The following is a 16,938-nucleotide window of genomic DNA, read 5'->3' on the forward strand; positions in this document are numbered from 1 at the left end:
CCTGATAATACGACTAAATCATCAACGAGCATGGAAAGTGATAGTGGCTTCGAGACCCGACCTTGTGACTTGCCTCTGCCTGACCACCACGACCACTTGCCCAGTCTCTGGCGACCGCAGTTGCGGCCTCACAACCGCTAACCCAGCCTCTGGTAACCGCAGCTGTGGTTCAGCAACCGTACAGCATCCTCGTTGATGCTCAACACCGCCAGCCAGTTAGGGCCTCCACTCAACGCCACCGCAAATAGGCTCTTTGCTGCTCATATAAATGGTTACGGTTACCACTGACTTGCTAATATAATGCCTTGCGATCTGTTGACTGCCTCACACTAAGGGCATTGGCTGCAGATCCACCCTTCATTAGCTTAATAGATCTGCATATGTTATTAATCTTTAAAAAAAAACTGCTGATCATTGTTTTCTATCTATTCATTCATTCTGGGGCTGAGAAGCATTTGCATGTCCCAAAAGTTGATATAATGGGCCGGTTGGACGTACTTTGGTTATGATTTCTGCACCATAGAAGAAGACGAGCTATTCAAGTCTTCTCTAACTGTACCGTAAGCAATATAGTTTATGTATGTAATGACCTATTTGTACTGTAAGTGGAGGGAGTTTTATACTCGTGGGGCCCCCCATCTCATGTGTGTTTATATGTGGTAATAGAATGGCATTAAAGTTGGGTTGTGTGCGTAATTGCATACACTGATGTGTTTGTGTACATGTTTACTGAGTGCCTGTATGTATTCGTTTTTGTACATGTTCAAACGTCGTGTGAAGATATTAGAAAGGCGCATGGATGAAAGTTGTCTAGGATGGTATGGTTATGTGGAACTTATGGCAGATGCTTTAAAGGTTGATCCATGTTCTACTTGACCATTCCAGGCTCGGGTCTAGGTTGTGCGTAGGTGCTGTTACGATGGTTGCATTAACCTGATCCTCCTAATTAAACTCCTGATTAAACTTGGAATGGGATAATGATGATAGTGTGTGTGTGTGTGTGTGTGTGTGTGTGTGTGTGTGTGTGTGTGTGTGTGTGTGTGTGTGTGTGTGTGTGTTCCTGTATGTGTGTGGGTGTGGCTCATCATATGCCACACTGCAGCAAGTGAGACCCACCGACCAAAGTCACCACCTCACCTTCACTGCACCAGACAGATTGCTACCCACCGCCCTCCCCCTTGTCTGGTCCAGCCAGCCGCCCAGACCACTCTCTCTCTCTCTCTCTCTCTCTCTCTCTCTCTCTCTCTCTCTCTCTCTCTCTCTCTCTCTCTCTCGCCACCTACTCTTTCCACCGCTTGGTTCATAATGGCCTACCAGCGATCATGGGCGAGTCATGCACTAGAATCCTGTGATTCTTATACATTGTACACATAGTTGCACAACAACTATTGTCTCGGAGGCCACTCGGTGGCTTCGAAGTAGCACATTTATCTGACATTTCTCCAGCCGGTGGTTCGAATCTCCTTAGTGGCGTTAAGACATTTGCAGCTTATTACATATGAGCTGGGCATTACTGAGCTCACTTAATAAAGTTTCTACGGTAGTTTTTTGTAACTGTTTTTTTCCCTGAGTTCACTTAATAAAGTTTCCACAGTAGTTTTTGTAACTGTTTTTTTCCCTGAACGTAAGTCTGGCTTCCACTTATAAATAGTCGAAATAGATAAAGCCATCGAGACAACAGAAACACCAGAAGAACAGGTATACTTCCTGAGTCTGTGTTATACCAGAGACATTAGGATATACGGAAGTGACGACCCTCTACCTTACTCTCATTTTGTCCCATCATCTGCAGACACGAGGCTACATAGAGTGACAACGAACATTATACGTGTATGGTAATGTTATAGTCTGAACGCATTCAGTTCAAGGTGTGTAGGAAATCCAATTTGGCTCTTCATGTTAGTGATGAATTTCCTACCTGTGATTTACGTCGATTTTATGGTAGATATTACCTAGTTTATTCTTCGTCTGAGAGGGAGAAAAAGAACATCCATTATAATGTTATCAAAATTTCACTTATCTTTAGATGGCATTTCCACTGGAATTGTTACGACTTAATGTCTGACTGACTCATTATATGTCATCTAATTACAGGAAAATAATGATGTAGTTAAGATGAAATATGTATGATACCTTAATGTCATGAAAACGTTCACTTAAGTAATGGTAAGCGGAGAAAGATACAAGAAAAACGCAAAATTTATTTTGGATTACAATCTGCTGTTGCGTTGAAATCTCCCTCAACACGGATGGAGACTTTAACGCAACAGTAAAAAGTAATCCACAAAAATTTTAAAAAACAGGTTTTATGTTCTGTTATCATTTTCAAAATAATTATATGCTTTATCAGAAAGGGGATAAAATGAAGATAATTAATGATGGAACTCTCTAGAAACATACATATGGAGAAAACTAAAAGGGCAGATTTAAGGAACCTAATTCTCACAGGTTTGAAAATTCTGATATCATTTTTTTTGTGTTTCCCGTACGTTTTGCTTACTTGATAAGATATAGACGTTTTATCTTACCAATCATCTTACTGTTTCTTACTAGACGTTTTACCTTACCAATCATCTTACTGTTTCTCTAGACGATCTATCTTACCAATCATCTTACTGTTTCTCTAGACGTTTTATCTTACCAATCATCTTACTGTTTCTCTAGACGTTTTATCTTACCAATCATCTTACTGTTTCTTACTAGACGTTTTATCTTACCAATCATCTTACTGTTTCTCTAGACGTTTTATCTTACCAATCATCTTACTGTTTCTTACTAGACGTTTTATCTTACCAATCATCTTACTGTTTCTCTAGACGTTTCATCCTACCAATCATCTTACTGTTTCTTACTAGACGTTTTACCTTACCAATCATCTTACTGTTTCTTACTAGACGTTTTATCTTACCAATCATCTTACTGTTTCTTACTAGACGTTTTATCTTACCAATCATCTTACTATTTCTCTAGACGTTTCATCCTACCAATCATCTTACTGTTTCTTACGACGTTTTATCTTACCAATCATCATACTGTTTCTCTAGACGTTTTATCTTACCAATCATCTTACTGTTTCTCTAGACGATCTATCTTACCAATCATCTTACTGTTTCTCTAGACGTTTTATCTTACCAATCACCTTACTGTTTCTCTAGACGTTTTATCTTACCAATCATCATATTGTTTCTCTAGACGTTTTATCTTACCAATCATCATACTGTTTCTCTAGACGATCTATCTTACCAATCATCTTACTGTTTCTCTAGACGTTTTATCTTACCAATCATCATATTGTTTCTCTAGACGTTTTATCTTACCAATCATCATATTGTTTCTCTAGACGTTTTATCTTACCAATCATCATATTGTTTCTCTAGACGTTTTATCTTACCAATCATCTTACTGTTTCTCTAGACGTTTTATCTTACCAATCATCATACTGTTTCTCTAGACGACCTATCTTACCAATCATCTTACTGTTTCTCTAGACGTTTTATCTTACCAATCATCATACTGTTTCTCTAGACGTTTTATCTTACCAATCATCATATTGTTTCTCTAGACGTTTTATCTTACCAATCATCTTACTGTTTCTTACTAGACGTTTTATCTTACCAATCATCTTACTGTTTCTCTAGACGTTTTATCTTACCAATAATCTTACTGTTTCTCTTCATGTATCTATGTGTATCATGCTAATGAGCCGTAGAATTGAAAGTCTTCAATCAGGTCTACACTAGTCAATTGTATGTCTCGCAGGATATGAATTAGGAAGTTATGTCTATATAGCGAAGTGTAATTTGCAATCGATTCACTAATTGATTGACGTTATTTTAAGGAATTGATAACTGGCGATATTTTTTCCCTTCAACATATACATTTGCACCAAAGAATTGATTGATATATAGATATTAAGATTACAAATTTACATCAACACTCACTTGTTCAATCAAAACCACACACAAATCATTCGCTACACACACACACACACACACACACACACACACACACACACACACACACCTGCCCGCAAGCCTTCCAGTCCACAACTCGAGCAACCACCATCATCAAACATGCAGGCAAGCAGCCTCGACCTTAACCAGAGAGACCACACACGGATTAATTAATGCCAATAAACATGATTCACTACCTTATCCTCATGATTATATATCTCGGGCGATAATCGGCTTCTGTCTCTAAGGTTGTGATGTATCGGGCGTCCGTGTACTAAAAGAGAGAGAGAGAGAGAGAGAGAGAGAGAGAGAGAGAGAGAGAGAGAGAGAGAGAGAGAGAGAGAGCTTTAGATACATCAGCGATATTACTTGAGGAAAAGGTTCGAGGGTGTGTTATAATAAGGGGGCTAGAGTTCCTCCCCTCAGCTCGAGAAATCAGATGATATCTTTATCTGTTTCATGATAGTTACTCCATCAGCTCTTCCTGAAAGAGTCTTGGTATTACTGCAGGACCACATTTTGTTCCAAAGGCATCTGCAGCCTCAGTGTTGCTCTACGCTCAGTAGCAGGGACAGGATGGAGTACTTAGAAGTTAGGCGTTTGGCAAGACTGTACACCCTCCTTCATCAACTGATGATGATACAGTCTTACCAAAGGTGACTTTTCACTCGTAACCACGAGCAGGAGAGTCCTGTAACACCTTAAATGATGTCAACTGATATATGTAAGAATATAATGTTCTCTAGTTTTATAAAGTGCCGTTGCTGTCTGAACTTCAAATCATCTTTGTACACGTTCAAAGTATTGTCCCGGGGTAGAACACCGTGGTTAAGCGATGAGAGCAGTCCATTAAAAGAGTTCGACTCTGAAATTACAGTCTCGAGACTACGAGAGATTCAGTGAACGTCATACATCTTAGGTTGACCCTGAGGGTGACTGTACGCGAAGAAAAAAAATGTTACGTAATTTCTTGAGTAAATGTACTTGACCTTTTGTACTCAAGAGTTGCGTAGCATAACCGTCAAAGTGTGAAATAAAAGAAGTTTTACTGCATTTCGATTCCACTACGACCGGAATTAACACAGACGAGTTTTCAATATGATCACACAGCTGTCACACGATTACTTTTTAGCTAAACAGTATTCCATACGTATGTCTGTAACACAATCAGCTGTGGACTGCAGCTGACAACATACACACAAGGCCGAAGTGAAAGGCGAAGATATATAGTAAAGGGGCCACGAAAGTGAGCCATTATCTCCTCAGCCGCATGAATTACGATGGGCGGGATTCGAGTAATAAGATGATGGGTGACGGATCGTAAACAAGTGTTGAAGGGGCGAACGAGGCTGAATTTGCATGAAATTGCACCGAGTGGCAAGCATATATACGCTCACTCTCTAATGAACCCCAACAGATGGAGCGGCTCAGGGAAGGTTAAACAGACCGTGATTATCATAGAAAATTCGCAGTCAAATGGTTCTAATGGCCGGTAATCATTCAAAACAAAGGAGGCCACTGAAGGGAAGGCCTCATTACAAACCTCCTCTCCTTACGTAGTGGTTATCCAGTGTGCATGGCAAGGCACCACACGGGGAGCTGTTGTGAGCTGTTGATGTTACTGCTGCCGTGAGGGAGGTGGAGCTCGACACTGGCACCACTAGACTCTCTCAGCTCCTTCCTTGAAGGACGTGGGAACTGTTTTTATGGTATAAGCATTTCTGTGATTTCCCGTGTATAGATATCTCTCTATCCCTCTTCCCCCCCTCTCTCTCTCTCTCTCTCTCTCTCTCTCTCTCTATATATATATATATATATATATATATATATATATATATATATATATATATATATATATATATATATATGTGTGTGTGTGTGTGTGTGTGTGTGTGTGTGTGTGTGTGTGACTTGACCGCTGCTTTCTCTCCTGTATATCTAATCTTTTTTTTTTTCTTTCCGTCATTATTCTGAACACGACTCAGACTCTCCATGGTGTTGTCGGGTCATGGACCTCTGACCCACTACGGGAGGAAAAGGAGAACCGAGCATATCTCTGATGTAGGATGAACATAGAAGATAAGGTTAACATAACTGAATGATTATATTTTTTTTTCCTTTTGATAAACTACTTCTCCAAATTTAATCTTAGCTGATTTTAGTTAGATTTTGTACGTTTTTATCGGTATTGAAGTGCGTTTGGTGATATATCCTAAACGACTCTTTCTCTCGGTAAAGTTACTCAAGTGAACTTAGGTGAACCTAATTCAACTTAACCTTCCTTAAGCAAGGTCAAGTAAGGTGTCCATGGACAGACCTGACGTAATGCAGCTTTCGTAACAATGGAAAGGCCTTTTGTGGGGAAATTGTTTATTTTACCCCTAGAGAAAACATACACACACACACACACACACAGACATAGTTCTTAGTCCCTATACACCATCAGAGAGACAGAGTGACCCCAAGGGTTACTTGTACCATACTGGTACCTCAAGACCCTGATAAGAACCAACAAGACTGTCCGCGACCTACGAACCCCCCATCGGTGACCCCATACATACCATACACAGGCCATAGAGAGACCCCCCAGAGCATGTGTTAACCCCAAGACCTAGGGATATGCTACACGATCCTTCTATCCTTAAATCCACTGCCCTGATGGCGGCGGAAGATAAGAGCCCCGTGCCCTAGAACGCGCCGGCCTCTCCTGCACCGTACCAGCCCTGTATAAGGGCCCAAGCCAAGCGAGATACAGGTGAGGAGGAACACCGTGCCGCGGCTTGGGACACGACCATCCCTTCCCTCACATCCATCTACAACCTCCCTGGTCTCCTGCCGTGAATGTCATGCACTGAGCACATGAAGCTTGTCTATTGCGTGTGTGTGTGTGTGTGTGTGTGTGTGTGTGTGTGTGTGTGTGTTGGATGCTCAATGCAACCAGTGTGGCATGAGTGTGGATTATGGTGCATTACTTGTGATATAAAGCTGGTGACACAGTGGGTTAGAATCTAATTTGACGTAGAATAATAGTAAAAGGAACTACTAAACACATACACACACACACACACACACACACACACACACACACACACACACACACACACACACACACACACACACGGGGGCTTCCAGGTACCCCAGAGTGTGATAGATGACCCCCATCAGCTGGTCAGACGCAGCGGATTATGACCTGCACAACTGTAGCCTTCTGTCATGGCTCACTTGTGGCCCTTCATCATCCTGACCCCTCCTGGCCTTACACGTACTCTCTCTCTCTCTCTCTCTCTCTCTCTCTCTCTCTCTCTCTCTCTCTCTCTCTCTCTCTCTCTCTCTCCATTTCATCCATAGTTCCAAATTTCGCGTTTCCAGCAGACGTTATAACGAAGAGAAAAAAAACCACTCTCCACAACTCACTCCTTTTGACCGGGAGTCGGGGCAAGGCAAGTTGATGCCGACTCTGTTGGCGGTTGCTGGCGAGATGGGCGCTTTGGGAGCCCGCCAAATGTGGGATAAACTCCACCGTTGCTCTCCTGCCTGACGCAGGGCGGACGCTTCGGGCTCTACCGCAGGAATCCAGGCCTTAATGATCCTCTAACCTCTCCCAGGAAATGACCTAACATAGCCAGTCATATTCTCCTAATTCGCTTTGGCTATAAGTGGCAGAGAACTACCTCAAGTCATCAACAGCACATGCTCAATGTCCCAGGCAAGTTTTCGTCTGATTTGAAGAGCAAACAGAAGTAGATGTCCAGTTCCCATAAGGGATAAGCAAGGTGGATTTTTGCGTGCGGCTCTGCCTCGAAAATGCGGCAGATTGTAGGCGTTGTCATTCCGGGATGGTGCGTATGTCGAGGGGGAGGGATATTGTTGCCAACTGACTATTTTTTCAAGTTGATTTCTGTTGTGATTCGCGCGTTTACCCGTTTCCGTCACAAGACTTTAGGTGTTTACCTGCTTCTTTACACGGTTGTGATCTATCTGTTGCTTGGATGAACGCAAGTAAAAGCGACAGTTTTTGATACTATACATATACATCCACAAGGAAAGAGTGTATACATATACACAAGTAATGAATACATATGGGGAGTGACCCACGACCAATGATCATATACAGCTCGGCACCACATAGCTCCACCCTCGGTCGCTGAGGCAATGATGCATGTGTGGAGGGTTTATACCATCATAGGAGGTCCTAGGGATGATGATAGAAGAGGAGACTAGGTGGTAGGTAGTGGAGTGAGGATTCTGTATCCAGTAAACACAAGAGGACCTTACGGGTGATAAGGGGAATTCGCACTGCTCTGGTGACGACAGAGGAAGTTAAAGTTATGGGAAGGACTACAAGACAACTGACCTGCATGTTAGAGACGAGGCGCACCGGATGGAGGACACAGGACGTGGAGAGAAAGGGACCTGGGAAGACCTCGTGATGGTTAGCGGCGAGGAGAGAGAGAGAGAGAGAGAGAGAGAGAGAGATCTGCTGTGGGTGGTGTTGGGTCGGCCACTCCGACCATTCATATAACACTACGCAATATAATGACTCAGCCGGATTCCCGGGACAAACCGGAAGAGGAGACGGAAATTGAGCAGGCAGGCGAGTGAGTCAATGACTGACTCAGTGTGCGAAACAGTGACTGATTTAGTGAATAAAGGATGTTGTGAATGAGTGAGTCATGGGGGTTTAGGAGATGGATGAAGAGGTTGAGGATTCATGGCACCGATTACTGACGTGATGAATGACCCAGGCGATGGCTGAGTCTGTGGAGGGAGACGGAGAGAATGCACGGGAAAAACTGAGTCTATGTTTTCTCCATTTTCCTACTATTAGTGTGAGTCAAGCAGCACCTGACTCACGTGGAAGGGGGAGGAGACACCTGCGTGAGTGAGGTAAGGAGAATGAGTCAAGCTCATCACTGCAGAGCGTCTGACTCACGGTGAAGGTCACATGTGAGTGGGGTCACAGGTGAGAGTCTCCCCCGCTCCCTCACAGCCTGTACCTCCTCCATTCTCCTCACCCGACAGCTTCGGTATATATGCCTTTCTAAGACCGAATAATACAGAAAGATCCTGTCTTTGTTCTCAAAATTACGAGTCCAAATAAGCAAAAAAAAAAATGAATGCACTTCCCACGCTGTTGATTTAAAACATAGAATTTTCCACGCTCCAATTACATTATTTTTGTGTGCAGTGATTACGGTGTGGCTTGTAGCCCATCTCCTGACGTGAACGCTGTCGGAAAGCTTCCGCTCCCACAAATTATATTTTGTCAGTAACACACGCGAGAAGGCGACACTCGCGCCGTGCTGGGTGCAGAAGGGCTGGCCTTGGGGCTGGCACGGATCAGGACGAGGGGATGGCAGAGTGGAGAAGGGAGTCTATTCTGAGATGGGATACGATGGTAAAGATGGAGTTTACAGTAGGATATGAAAGGAGGAACAGAGGGAGAACAAGTAATGATAAGGGAGAGAAGAGGAGGGGGAAACAGAATAAGACGAGAAGAACAAAACATTTAGGGAATAAACAGAAGAAACCCCAACAACTCCCACGCCAATGACAGCATCAGAAACTATAGCAATAACAAGAAAATAATGTCAACAATGGCTCAAACAGATGATAATAACTATGGCTTAAAGCTCACAACACCGCTGACGTCAACAGATCCGAAATCACTAACCATTCTATAAAGTCACGACTTCCATGTAAGAAGAGTACCAGGCACAGACGAGTTCATGTCACCCATGTCTTCAACATCAGGTGAGGTACTGAGTCACTGACACTCACCAAGGACTCACAAGAGGTGAGGCAAGGAAAGGTAATAAGACCAAAAGAGGTCTCATTCTTCCGAGCTTCACCTGTGCATTCCCAATCCATATGATGAATCAGGTTAGCTTCCAGTGGTGAACTTCCTGAGTTTACATCGCTGGCAATATTGGCGTCGTTGGAGGGGAGGAGGTGAAACGTGTGGTGTGCCGTCAGGGCGTGAGAGGCACGCACTTCCGGTTGGCACACCCGATGATCAATGACGTTTTGTATGTAAAGGGCGCCGGAAATGCATTAAAGCGAGGTCGTGATGGTCGTCCCGATGAGGCGCATTCATGGTCATTCGCTTGTATACAACTGTATAACGCCCGAGTGTCACTCTTTACCAGCATTATACACGTAATGTCGCCAGTGTGGTAATAGGTATGCTTTTGAAAAGGTCTCTAATAATGCACAAAAGCCTCCATTGGAAAGACACTGTTTGACAACATTCAACAAGAGGTTCTCTTCCCCCTCCCTCTCCTCTCCACCTCCTCCCTGTTTTCACTGCTGATTCACTGCTGACGTTGACACACATCACATCCGATGATCACCCTCTTTCTACCTACGTCATACGTATGGAGGATGTGTCGTCCTATGACTTGTGTGCCTGATAGCGAGGGTGTTGCTTCTACAAGCTCACCTCCTCACGTTCTTGGTGTTAGTGTGCATGTGGCGACACTCTTCAGCCAGGTCCTGCTGGTTGATGGCGTTCTTTATATTCATTGTTGCTGTCCATTAGACTCTTATGCAGTGCAAGGATCAGCCATGATTCTGAATGGTAAGAGATACATAGAAATATGAAACTGGTCTAAGAATATGTACCCACAATCAGGGATTGTATCTGTGAGGGAAGATTACTGTGACAAAGTTACAACGACTGGTTGTGTAAATTGTAAGGTGCCATTTTGTACGTTATATGTTGGAACGTTTCTAATGTCTGGTTATAGTCATCTGAGCTCTAGTCAGTGTATCATTCAACAGCCACATTATTCCACCATTCACTCCATCTCATCTCACTTTTCACAGTCCTCTTCACTCTCGAATCATCTTCCTTTCCTTGTCGTTGTTCTTCTGACACTCATATGGTTTAATCATTCGTGAAATCAGTCATTTCATTTCTGGCCCATTCTATTCACCGTGTCTTCTACCCATTTCTACCGCTCTCTCTCTCTCCATCTCTCACCACTCCTCTGGCAGACCTTCTACATCCTTCAAGGTCTTGACTGTCATCCAGTACGTTAAACATAACGTCATCTTCCTACCTCATTATCCCACTCAGCTACTTAGCTTTAGGGTACTCTTCTCCCAAACCTCTCCTCTCCTTTACCCCTCCTTATCCTCGTACCTTCGCCTCATTCTATTCACAGTTCTCTGTCGCAACCCTCCCTTGTCCCGCTCTCTTCTGGACTCCGTCCTCTCCTCTAGCCGGGACGACCTCGTGATGGACATGAGACGCGTGATTCAGCAGGGAAGAGAACATTCCAGGAGTGAGTCAAGAAAGGGAGCTTCCTGCTCCTGGATTTACGAAAAAGAGCTCTGTGGCTTCCTGGCATGCGTCTGAGGAAACGTGGGTGCAGGCTGTCATCAGACGACTGAGAATCTGATTCATTGCGTAACTTTAAGGTGTCTTAAGATATCTCTGGCAAGAATCGTAATGCTGACTCGTTGTCCATACATGTCTATACTAATGTATTCGAGTTCCCCTTAAGTCTGGCGTATTTTAGATACCATCAACTCCTCTCTCTCTCTCTCTCTCTCTCTCTCTCTCTCTCTCTCTCTCTCTCTCTCTCTCTACTATTGACCGTCAACTCTCATCATTCGCCTTAAACAAGTACCAAAATCTCTCTCCCCCCCTTCCATCGCCACTAACTCCTCTCCCTTACCATTAACTTTCCATCCCCTGTAGCTAACTCATTCCTCTCCCCTTATCACTACCATCCCTTTCCCTTCCTTACCCTTTCCCATAACCCAACCCTCTTCCTTTACTAGTAAGTCTCCTTTTCCATCCCTTACCATAACTATTCCCTCAATACTGACTCCTACTCCTCCCTTTAAGCACTTCTGCCACTCATTCCCACCGCTCGCTAGTGACTGCTAAGCTTTCCCTTTCATTGCAATCTTCTCCTCCCTTCTCTCAAACACCCACCCACAGCCCCACCATCTCTTGCCCCCACCTCGTGAATCAAAAAGGAGCAAGCACATCCTAGCAAATGATGTGGCCAATCTGGGTGTTACCTGAGGGTGATAATGACAATTCAACCCACGTTGCCAAACTTCCGCGGGGTATCTACCGACCCATGTGAGTATAGCCTGAAATTATTTCCTGTAGAGTTCGGACGCCGAGAGGGGGCCTGACGCAGGCAGAGTTAACTCAAGAAGAATGTTGGTACGGCCCGACCCTCACTCACGGTTACTCACTCGCGTCTTGCCTCACACACAGGTAGTGGCCAAGAGGAATATGATTCTCGGACATAATAACGGTGTTTGGTGGAGAAAGAAATGGCGTCATATATATACCACACTGATATCTAAGAGGACTCTTTTTAAGTTTACAGAGAGATAGATAAGAGGCAGATACTTATCTTTTCTCTCGAGAAACGAGTGTTTTCATCTTTTCCTGTTACTGAAATGCATTAACATCCGTCATAACTATACCTTCAACCTCCCTGTCTCTTCCTAGCCTCCCTGTCTCTTCCTAGCTTCCCTGTCTCTTCCTAGCCTCCCTGTCTCTTCCTAGCTTCCCTGTCTCTTCCTAGCCTCCCTGTCTCTTCCTAGCCTCCCTGTCTCTTCCTAGCCTCCCTGTCTCTTCCTAGCTTCCCTGTCTCTTCCTAGCCTCCCTGTCTCTTCCTAGCCTCCCTGTCTCTTCCTAGCCTCCCTGTCTCTTCCTAGCCTCTCTCTCTCTTCCTAGCCTCTCTCTCTCTTCCTAGCCTCCCTGTCTCCTCCTAACCTCCCTGTCTCTTTCTAGCCTCCCTCTCTCTTCCTAGTCTCCCTGTCTCTTCCTAGCCTCTCTGTCTCTTCCTAGCCTCCCTGTCTCTTCCTAGCCTCCCTGTCTCTTCCTAGCCTCCCTGTCTCCTCCTAGCCTCTCTGTCTCTTCCTAGCCTCCCTGTCTCTTCCTAGCCTCCCTGTCTCTTCCTAGCCTCCCTGCCTCGTGCCTAACGCCTCCGGCCAACACGAGTGATCAGCGACCGAGGATGATCATCCTGCTCCATACCTCAGGTCTTGGTCCAGCGTCCCCTGAAAAAATCTCTCTCTCTCTCTCTCTCTCTCTCTCTCTCTCTCTCTCTCTCTCTCTCTCTCTCTCTCTCTCTCCACCAACATAGTTATACTAGTCGAAACATACATACATACAAAAGGATAGAAGAACAGATAGAAACACTGATTAGCAGCGATAGAAAAATATATATAGGTATATAAAAGAACAGACTCACAACTCGATATATATATATATATATATATATATATATATATATATATATATATATATATATATATATATAGAAGCAGTGAAAAGTTTTTATCGAGGATGTAAGGCATGTGTACGTGTAGGAAGAGAGGAAAGTGATTGGTTCTCAGTGAATGTAGGTTTGCGGCAGGGGTGTGTGATGTCTCCATGGTTGTTTAATTTGTTTATGGATGGGGTTGTTAGGGAGGTAAATGCAAGAGTCCTGGAAAGAGGGGCAAGTATGAAGTCTGTTGGGGATGAGAGAGCTTGGGAAGTGAGTCAGTTGTTGTTCGCTGATGATACAGCGCTGGTGGCTGATTCATGTGAGAAACTGCAGAAGCTGGTGACTGAGTTTGGTAAAGTGTGTGGAAGAAGAAAGTTAAGAGTAAATGTGAGTAAGAGCAAGGTTATTAGGTACAGTAGGGTTGAGGGTCAAGTCAATTGGGAGGTGAGTTTGAATGGAGAAAAACTGGAGGAAGTGAAGTGTTTTAGATATCTGGGAGTGGATCTGTCAGCGGATGGAACCATGGAAGCGGAAGTGGATCATAGGGTGGGGGAGGGGGCGAAAATTTTGGGAGCCTTGAAAAATGTGTGGAAGTCGAGAACATTATCTCGGAAAGCAAAAATGGGTATGTTTGAAGGAATAGTGGTTCCAACAATGTTGTATGGTTGCGAGGCGTGGGCTATGGATAGAGTTGTGCGCAGGAGGATGGATGTGCTGGAAATGAGATGTTTGAGGACAATGTGTGGTGTGAGGTGGTTTGATCGAGTAAGTAACGTAAGGGTAAGAGAGATGTGTGGAAATAAAAAGAGCGTGGTTGAGAGAGCAGAAGAGGGTGTTTTGAAATGGTTTGGGCACATGGAGAGAATGAGTGAGGAAAGATTGACCAAGAGGATATATGTGTCGGAGGTGGAGGGAACGAGGAGAAGAGGGAGACCAAATTGGAGGTGGAAAGATGGAGTGAAAAAGATTTTGTGTGATCGGGGCCTGAACATGCAGGAGGGTGAAAGGAGGGCAAGGAATAGAGTGAATTGGAGCGATGTGGTATACAGGGGTTGACGTGCTGTCAGTGGATTGAATCAAGGCATGTGAAGCGTCTGGGGTAAACCATGGAAAGCTGTGTAGGTATGTATATTTGCGTGTGTGGACGTGTGTATGTACATGTGTATGGGGGGGGGGGGTGGGGCTATTTCTTTCGTCTGTTTCCTTGCGCTACCTCGCAAACGCGGGAGACAGCGACAAAGTATAAAAAAAAAAAAAAAAAAAAAAATATATATATATATATATATATATATATATATATATATATATATATATATATATATATATATATATATATATATAAAGATACTCCTTGATTCATATAGAGATGATGTACTATGTACTGGTATATACCTAGACATACACAGGTCATCGAATGAAACACATATAGTTCAGATGCACTTCACGAGTGACATACGTCATGGGATCTGGGTTCGATGTGACGGGTTATCACCACACAGAATGTTCGCTGCCACTCCTAATTTACTTCCCTGCTTGAAGGGCCATAATTGCGTACGTGATCCGATTTCCCAAATACCTGCAGTTGATAGTTACCCCATCAGGCTCATCTCGAGCGTCTCACAACCCCCTACTTTTACGACTGGTGAGGTTATAAAACATCGTTGTTGTTATGATATGTTGTTAGGTCATTGGCCTCAGCCTCAGCCCCTCCCCAGGCCTTGTGCCGCTCCAGATCATGAGCGTATGTTTTGAGAATCACAAAGCTCCAGATCTTTGAGAAATGGTTATGGGAGAAGTGGATGGCGACTCGAAGAAGGAAAATACCTAATTGTGAGAGAAGTATTACCTCCTAGAGAAGTGGTTACGTACGGGAAATATAAAGTAATGAATAGAGGGATTCATACAGTTGGGATGGTGGTAAAGAGTGAATTCGTAGCTCAGCTCTGGTGGAAAATGTAGCCTCCACTGGCAAGGGGACGAGTTATCCCTTGCCAGCCTCCAGTCACGAGAGTGCCCCTTTATCGCCCTTTCTAAGGCTGTCTGGGGAGAACTGAGGGATTGAGACGTACCCGTTTTCTTTCTCACCTTTTCCTTCCCATTCATGACCATTCCACAGCCCCTGAGGCGGCTGAGTTGGATGTGGGCCGCCACTTCACCAGTGGGAGAGCATGTTTGCTTCTAATATCACCTATTTTGCGGGTGTAAAATCACTACCAGATATGGGTCAAAATGGGATTTACGGATTCATCTAAATGACAATCTCTTTTTTTTCCCCCATTTTCTACACACACAACCTACAGAGAGAGAGAGAGAGAGAGAGAGAGAGAGAGAGAGAGAGAGAGAGAGAGAGAGAGAGAAAGAGAGAGAGAAGAGAGAGAGTATATCCACGCTTAACAATCATTTATTACCACTAATCACATATCTGGGGGGGAGATGATTGGGTATATCCTACCATGACGAGGCGATCTAAGGCCCATGGTTTGGGGGGTCCTATCCCACCACACACCCCAGCCTCTGTATACAGGGCCTCACGCGAGCACCTCCGCCGCTCCCGGGGGAGGAGTTCTTCAACCAATAGCCCAGCAATGACCTCTCGAACTACGACCTCGTCTAACCTGAGGCTTGACAAGTCTCACTCGAATCTATCCATCACGTCACACACACACACACACACACACACACACACACACACACACACACACACACATCGTTCATTAGAAGCAGCTGCCAAATGGTGAGGGGGATTAGTAAGTTATTTACCAAATAATTCTCTAACTCTTGAGATGGATGACAAGCGCTTGAGGCACACAGCCTTCCCCGAGTGTTTCTCCTCAAGCATTGAGCAAAACAAAGTTCAAGGCTGTTCTCTCAAGCAGTAACCTCATCACACTAAATCAGCTTATATATATATATATATATATATATATATATATATATATATATATATATATATATATATATATATAGATACATAGATAGATACATACATAGATAGATAGATAGATAGATGGATAGAATAGATGGATAGATAGATAGATAGATAGATGGATAGGATAGATAGATAGATAGATAGATAGATAGATAGATAGATGGATAGGTAAATAGATAGAGATATTTTCCTCCACACATTTACATTCTTTTTTTTTCCTTCATCTATTCATCATCACCTTCGTTATAAGATTCCACAAGTCGTCCCGCAGGTGCATGACAAATCGCATCTTCATGGAATTTCAAAATTTACACACACACACACACACACACATACACACACACACATCTGACTACATCAGGTGCCTGGTTATGTCTGGGATGGCTAGACTGGATTCCAACGTGGTTATATGTGGGACAACTCCAATACCATCGTCCACAGGAGATGAATGATCACTGGGAAAACGTAAAACGTAATATACGTCAAGTCCAGGAATTCATAAGAGAAGGCATCAAATGATAAAGAGCGAGACGGGCTGATGATAACACAGATACATAGAGAGGTACCCTAGGACGAAGGTCACCTTAGGACTAATACGTCCAATATATGGCATGTCCAAGAGACAGAGGCGTCTGGGTATGATGATGATGGTGTGCTGCACATTCTCTTCGTACACGACGAAGGAGTTCGTCTGAAAGTCGAATCGAAGGATGCAAGAAATTCACAATGAATACACAAAGCGTCTCTCATGCGTTACGTCGAGTTACAATGAAATGACTACGTCAACATGGCACTAAGATACACACAC

At 43.8% G+C, this 16,938-nt stretch overlaps 1 protein-coding gene across 2 annotated transcripts in view; it reads right to left on the minus strand.

Moving 5' to 3' along the window:
• The window catches only part of LOC139753438 (protein inscuteable homolog), a 133,173-nt gene that overhangs the window by 107,821 nt on the left and 8,414 nt on the right, over window positions 1–16,938 (minus strand). Inside the window, exon 1 of one of the 2 annotated variants that reach the window (XM_071669947.1) lies at window positions 8,308–8,328. The exons of the other annotated variant lie outside the window; for it this stretch is intronic. Within the exon in view, the coding sequence (XP_071526048.1) occupies window positions 8,308–8,313 (6 nt within the window). The 5' untranslated portion in view covers window positions 8,314–8,328. Of the gene's footprint in view, window positions 1–8,307; window positions 8,329–16,938 lie in introns of those variants that run through there. 2 annotated transcript variants of the gene reach the window in all.

The sequence above is a fragment of the Panulirus ornatus genome, chromosome 14, assembly GCF_036320965.1.
Source record: "Panulirus ornatus isolate Po-2019 chromosome 14, ASM3632096v1, whole genome shotgun sequence".
In the NCBI taxonomy this organism is placed as follows: domain Eukaryota; kingdom Metazoa; phylum Arthropoda; class Malacostraca; order Decapoda; family Palinuridae; genus Panulirus; species Panulirus ornatus.